Source organism: Opisthorchis viverrini (genome assembly GCF_000715545.1).
Source record: "Opisthorchis viverrini unplaced genomic scaffold opera_v5_98, whole genome shotgun sequence".
NCBI classification, from domain to species: domain Eukaryota; kingdom Metazoa; phylum Platyhelminthes; class Trematoda; order Opisthorchiida; family Opisthorchiidae; genus Opisthorchis; species Opisthorchis viverrini.
Genome location: NW_008751755.1, coordinates 1,499,450 through 1,506,569, shown reverse-complemented (window position 1 = coordinate 1,506,569; position 7,120 = coordinate 1,499,450). Strand labels below are relative to the sequence as shown.

The 7,120-nt window shown below is 44.0% G+C and overlaps 1 protein-coding gene across 1 annotated transcript in view; it reads right to left on the bottom strand.

Moving 5' to 3' along the window:
- T265_05334 (hypothetical protein) overlaps positions 1-6,874 on the bottom strand; it is a gene marked incomplete at both ends in the record, with an annotated part of 27,374 nt that extends 20,500 nt beyond the window's left edge. The window contains one exon of the mRNA XM_009170317.1: positions 6,696-6,874. Within this exon, the coding sequence (XP_009168581.1) occupies positions 6,696-6,874 (179 nt within the window). The remainder of the gene's footprint in view (positions 1-6,695) is intronic.
- Between the last annotated feature and the right edge of the window lie 246 nt (positions 6,875-7,120).

Sequence of the window (7,120 nt, the reverse complement as noted above, 5' to 3'; positions counted from 1 at the left end):
CGTCTTCGTAGGCTTTACTTTGGCGTCGACAGATATATCCTATTCTAATCCACGCTCCAACAGGCGCTTATGACGCGCTAGCGGCTAGCACACGCCAACTGAAATAGTTCAGTCGCATTGAGTACATACATGCAGAGCTGTTTGGCAATCTCCACGGCCCTTATATTTTATTAGCAGACACTAGACAAAGACGTCTAACAGTCCAACAATGTGCATGGACTGTTTTTGCCTTGGACAACTCAAAGTTCGTTTTCTCTCACTGCTTCCGTGAAGGTTTTTCAACCTGATGGTGTTTGAAACGTGCGCTTTGTCAGCTTCAGAGTTCATTCAAAGTTATCCTCATTCATTCACCGTTCCTACATCTACCATTTAATTTCACTGTGGTTTCCAATGCAATGAAGAGTCTATTTGTAAGTGCTAGCTTCCGGAGAACCGAAGTCCTTGGTTAAGGACGTTACGTTTTAGTTACGGTGACGTCACTGCGGGCTTCAGTCTGCATGATTCATGAACACATTAGTTGTCGATTCTTTCTCCAGCGCGTGAATGCCAGGAAAGATATGATTTTAACTGGAAAGAGCGAAAGAACGAATTAAGGACACTAATTTGTGCATTCATGGTACTCAACCAAAGCGGTGTCAAAAAAGTGTTGAAGTGGATCCAGTATACCCGAAAATGAGGACAGTGAAACTCCAGACCTAAAAAAAACTCTGAACTCCACAGAAAAACAGATTCGTTCGCCTGGTTTGACCACCGTATGGAAGCCGGTAGTGCTGCCAACTTAAGGAACTCAAACCCTAAATTGTTAACAGACCAATCATAACACATGTCTGCAGGAAGAAATCTGTTCAACGAACTAATCGAATGCAAGGAATGCGGATCACAACGCGGCAGAAATCACTTCTAGACTTACTTACTCATGATAAATCTGTGCCTCCGTTAGCCAAACGTGTCAAGAGGTAGCGAACGCTCTTTTAAATAAGCGCAGGTAGAGAGTACCAGCCCGGCCATTGCAGTGGTGAACAACCCCCGTAACTAGTGACGAACAGTGTGCAAGCAAATTGTCAAGGTCCATAAATGAATCAAAAGCCAATCGGACTACCAATATTCTGATATCTTGCCAACTAAATGCACTGATGACCAGTTTCAATAATTAAGCCGAATGCTACCCAAGAATAGGCGAACTCTACAGCGAGTTTTGTGGGTATTCGGTAAAGTTTCTGTCCACAACAGTACTTGACATTCTTCATGGAATTCAGCTCTAGCATTCTCACGTCCAAGTGCTTCCTGTAAGTTGATCCAAGGCTGTCTGATGGGCGTTTAGTCGAATTTGAGGGTTTCAGCAGGGATAATCTTCAGGAATCTAACCTTCCTGACACCAGGTGAGACCAGGCGCTCCATGAGTTAGTCCCGTGTGTGTAGAGAAACCAATGCTAGGAAGTTTTAACTGCGGGAGGTGCAGCTGTGAACTGGGCATGTAAATTATCACTTACACGTTTCGGCCTCTGAGTTCACTCTGCCGATATTGTTCCCAGATCACAGTCACTTTTCACATGTTTGGATAACGTTGAGGCACTTCCTATGTATGTGTTGTATTGCGCCGCAGTAACATATCTTCCACCAACTGCACATTCGTTCGGCTAGATGAGATGAAGGCTAGGAGGGCCAGTTCTTCCCCTTCTTTAGTATCAGGAGGCTTGTGGCAATGAGGTTACTCATGTTTCCCCTACATCCACATAGTCGTTGTCACACGTTTCGCCGGGACTTTGTTACTGCAAAAACGGTGTGTATGTGGCTTCCTAATTGTACTGACTTTAGTCATTTAAAGCTGTGGAGATGTGGATTTTGAGTGAGTGAGCAGGAATAATGGGATGGGAGTGTCGTGGAGACACCTATTGGGTCTTGAGTAACCGGATAACAACTGCTCCAACCGTCAATTGAGGTCACACGCACACATCAGTGGGCCGAAAGACGAAGTGAAGTATCAAGCCTGACAAGGTGTTGCCTAAATGTGATACATTGTTGATAAGATTGCTGAAAATTCTTCGATCGGGTATTATTTTTTTGTAAACAACCAGAGCAGTTACGATCCAGGGGCTCAACACTTCCACACGTCATATTTCTTCACCCAAGAACGGTCCACTATCACTACAGTTTCAGCACAGGATACCTCCCGAAATGTGGTCAGCTGTAGCAGGTTAGCTGAGGCGGTTTAGAAACCCATTTTCTCTGATCTTATCCGTCGGGACTGCACACAATTAGGACGCTTTGGAAGGAAGTAAGACAAATAAGATACTTACCATATTCCGCTACTCCATTCGTCCGACAGTTGAACACCTCGGCTTAATCAGCCGCCGTACACTTCACCGTGTATTTCGCATGTCTCATAGAATCGAGTGTTGTAATATAATCCGTCGACTTATTTTTTACTGGACAATGAAGCGATATTCACGTGGGTGGGGTGAGGACTCGTTCAAATCGTTTGAGAGTCACCAACAATGTCCATCTGGAACGTCGAACTAGAACCCAAAGTACACGACATCGCTTCGTTACGACAAAATTACTGATCAAATCGGCATAAACACATGGTGACACAAAATAAACCAAGGATAACTCCAAATCTGTAATGGAATCTGTCCCCCTGCCCAGTATAAGGACCACCTACGAAGTTCACGAAGAACAGTCCCTACAAGAGGAAAGGTGACCATAAAGCGCGGCTATTCCACTCAAGATCTTCATGCCAGATAACCGGCTCTTTTAAGTTACCAAGACATGGCCACCAGAAGTCTCAGTCGTTGTTTCGGACGTAAAGTATTTTACACTTACTCTTCATGCAGGTGAACTGTGTTTGGTCACTTAGGTTCATACCCCAGCAAACAAACGTGTTTGAAGTCTGGCTGAAGACACCATCGATCGTGGAATCTCTTACAACACAACTGTGAAACGGAACCATGTGCACTGCCACGCAGGGTAAGCATTTACCACGCACTTCTCGGTAAACTGGTGTTAGCGTAAGGGCCATTAAGCTTTGAAAAGTCAACGTCCGTGATTGCACATAGTAAAATAGGCTTGCTCAATGAATTAGTTATTCCATCCAAGGCGCCCATACAGTTATTAATTGCGGAAACCAAAGATTTGGCTTTTGCTGTTCGGCAAAACAAACAGTATCGTTTGGTGTTTGTTGCCTTGTGCGAAATTCGTACTGGATGACCTGAGGCAGCTTGGGGTGGAACGATCGATTAAACCACATGATGAGTATGTTTTGTACCAAGAACATAATAGTTGAATGCCGTCTATTGTGTCTCTGTCGCACCAAAAGCCCATTGAGATCCACGAATATTCTGAAGCACCAGACATGACTTCATAACCCAGCGGAAATTTGTGTAACTTCCTTCCAATGATGAACGGTGTGTGTGTGTGTGTGTGTGGTACTAAGCTTGTAGACTACTCCGTAAGTCAGGTATAACTGACTTGGTAGGTAATGCATCCGTTCAACAAACCAACACAACTGTCGAACTTGGTAAGAATACAATGAATTTTGAGCGAAATACACTCATTTGCAAACTAATTTGGTTTTTCGAAAGACTCACCTGGAACCCAGTTGAATCCCTCGTTTGTGACGCTTCCAGATAACTGGATGTGCTGCACCAAGCCGCCTCGTGTCTCAGTCGCTACGATATTCTTCGCGTTACATATATATTCGTAATGCACTACCCAGACGAGGGATTCAGCAGGGTTCCAGGTGAGTCTTTCGGAAAACCAAATTAGTTTTCGTGTAAGTGTATTTCGCTAATTTCGTGCAATCTGGTTTCAAGTAGAACATAAGGTTGACGGAAACTCGGGGACTGTGCCTACCTGATGAGCCCCAGGAAGGGCGAAACCGGTCGTGGCCTGTCAACGAATCTTCAGCAACCTTATGAATAGTGCATTACAAATATACAATGGATTTTTAATGTGTTTGCGTCGAATGCCCTTTATCGGTGTGAGCAGTTCGGCGGTCCGCGTTATTGTACAGCATATTCTCCTGGAATCCCTTGTGAAGCACGCCGAAGTCTCATTTTCGGAAACAACTTTTGAGTGCAGAATTTTGGGCCCCTTGATTGGGAATTACGGGTATTACACCTTTGAAAAATGTTCACTTTTATATCTTGACGTCGCTGTGACAATCATTCTCACGTCAATGTGGTTTTTTGTCCCTATTATGTGAGAATACATTATTCGAAGTGGTGTGTGAACACGCAACGACTGAAGTTTTCTAAACTTGAGAACAGGTCTAGCACCGCTCCAGCGGTCTCGCTGTACAAGCAACTAAATGGATTTATGCAGCCATGCAGTGAATCATTCATTTCTGTTTATGTTATCGATCGTGTAGCAGCTTGCCAGTGCCAGTGAACGGGTTGGCCTCTAATTCTCGGCTCTGGTGAGAAACCAAAACAACGTCTTGATAGGTGTATGAGGAGAAACTCTATTGGACTTGAAAGTTAAAAGTAACAAAAAACGGAATAGATTCCTATGGTTCAACACGTTTAACATAATCAAAGCATTACAGTGGGATTCAGCGCAAAAAGATAGCTTCTCCCGTATGATTCTGAACAGGAAAATTATGATCGATGAAATTACAAGTTATACTGATCCCGGCGTTTCGTCTCGCTAAACTTTTCACCCGAGGTAACCGAAAGACCGTTTATTTGGGGTCTAGATGTGAAAAAACTCGCTATCAGCTCACCCAGAAACAGAATAACAACCAGATTTCAAACGGAGAACCTGCACTGAAACGGTGACAGGCTTAATTTGAGTGCCCTTGAGGTTTATTGATCATTTTTATGCACGTCAAGATCTCTCAGAGGTACACTATGCTGTCTCGTTGGGAAGACATCCTTGGGATAATTGACTGAAGTTTCATTGTCCTTCAACTTGACAGCAATTGGGTAGAGATAAACAAATTATCTATTGCATCCCAATGCTTTTTTTCAGTTACACAACAAAGCGTGATAAATTCTGCTTGATGCTTTCAGTTTGGTTGGTGTGTTTTGCATTGATATGACATATGATAGGCTGGACATTTGATGTCACAAGGGTACAAACAGGGTGGTCATTGGTCGGGCGATACTTGTGATGCTTGATGTCACAGTGGAGGAAGGCAATACAGGAAGGTAGGTGAGCCAAATAGTCAGGCTTATCGAATCCGAATCAACACGACCCCAGCCACTGTTGTAACTCCATAGTAGATGAGTGATTCAGGAGATTGATGAAACCTATTCTATCGCGTTCGGTAGTCGAAGTTCTTGAGTGGGAAATCTCAAGTACTGGGAATGAGCCAGTGAGGTAAAGAGCGCTCCAGTTCAGTTGGCTACAGCAGGCAGAAATGGTCGAATTGTTATTTAGAACCCCACCGTTCTAACAACCACGGAAAATCAATTTATAGCTTTGTCTCTGGCAGGCTGACTGTGGCCAACAGGGAGTGGAAGAGTGTTATAGCTTGACAACTCATTCGGAGTCATCGAAAGCAGACAACAGTGTCTTTCTGGAAGAAGGGCGTTATCACTCCCATATACAAAGGTGGTAATCGCTCGGTCGTGTCAAACTACCGGCCGGTGATCTCCAAAGTGCTTGAGTGACTGGTGGCAAACCAAATCATTAAACACTTAGAGGAAAACGGATTGCTTTCGGCTGCCCAGCATGGTTTCAGAAAATACAGATCCTGTCTGTTCAATCTCCTCATTACCTTAGACGACTGGACGCAAGCTGTGGACAATGGAAATCCCGTTCACGCATGCTATCTAGACATCTCCAAGGCATTTGATCGCGTGAACCATAACATATTGTTACAAAAACTCGAGCATTATGGTATTACGGGAAAGCTGCTGGCTTGGCTTGAAATCTATTTGGCTGACCGAGACGCGCGTGTATGTGTTGACGGCGCTCTGTCCAAGCCAATTGCAGCTACAAGTGGAGTACCCCAAGGCTCTGTTCTTGGGCCTACTTTATTTTTATTATACGTAAACGATATACCTGAGCTCGTGAGCAGTAAAATCACTTTATTCGCAGACGATATCAAGATATGGTCAAGCATACGCACCATTGAAGACTGTCACCGATTACAAAAAGATCTCGATACACTTTATGATTGGTCACTGAAAAACAGACTACCGTTTAACCTCCAAAAATGTAAAATGCTCCGTGTAGGGAAGCCCTTTGCATATAACTATACGTTGGGTCCACAACCACTTTCTTGGACTAGTGAAGAAAAAGATCTTGGCGTGTGGGTCAGCAGCTGTTTAAAAAACTCCTTGCAATGCACAGCCGTCTACAAGAGGACCTCACAAGTCCTGTCGCTCCTAAAACGGATTTTTGGTCGTTTCACTCGACTGGCACTGCCCCGAGTAATCAATACCTACATCCGACCAACCATGGAGTACGCTATACAAGCTTGGTCACCATAGCTTCAAAAAGACATAATTCTTCTACAGCGAATATATCCTCGAGCCACGAAGCTGGTAATTGGGCTGCATGATAAACCATACGAAGACAGGATTGCCAGTCTCAACCCATTTGACTTCTACTATCTGCGCATCAGGGGAGACCTAATTCTAACATATGATATACTGAAGACACCTAATCATCCGCTGGAAAATCTTTTTGTCCGACGTCGACCACGAACAGGTAGGAGGCATGACTTTTCGCTCGCGGTACCTCACTCGAGGGTGAACTGTCGACGGAACTTTTTTGCGGTCCGAGTATGTTTCATTTGGAACTCCCTACCTCCCAATGTTGTACATTCGCCGAGTTTAACCATTTTCAAGAACAGTTTAGATGCATATCTTATGTCCAAACCGAACCTGTAACTGTTTAACTCCATGTGATACTCAGCAAACATTACGTATATTTTTGTGTCCCTATATACATACACGTTCACCCTATGGTCGTTGTAAATTTAACTGCTTTTTTTACCATTAAACCTTGAATTACCTTGAATTAGTTTGGGCTGGGTTACACAACGCCGCGTTATGACCGTTTGCTGTCCATTTGAACTGTGCCACGATCTTTTTATGTAGGCGTTGCACATCAGCATGGGCAAGTCTAACAGTCGAGCCTAATCCGTATCTACTGTTGTATTTTACCT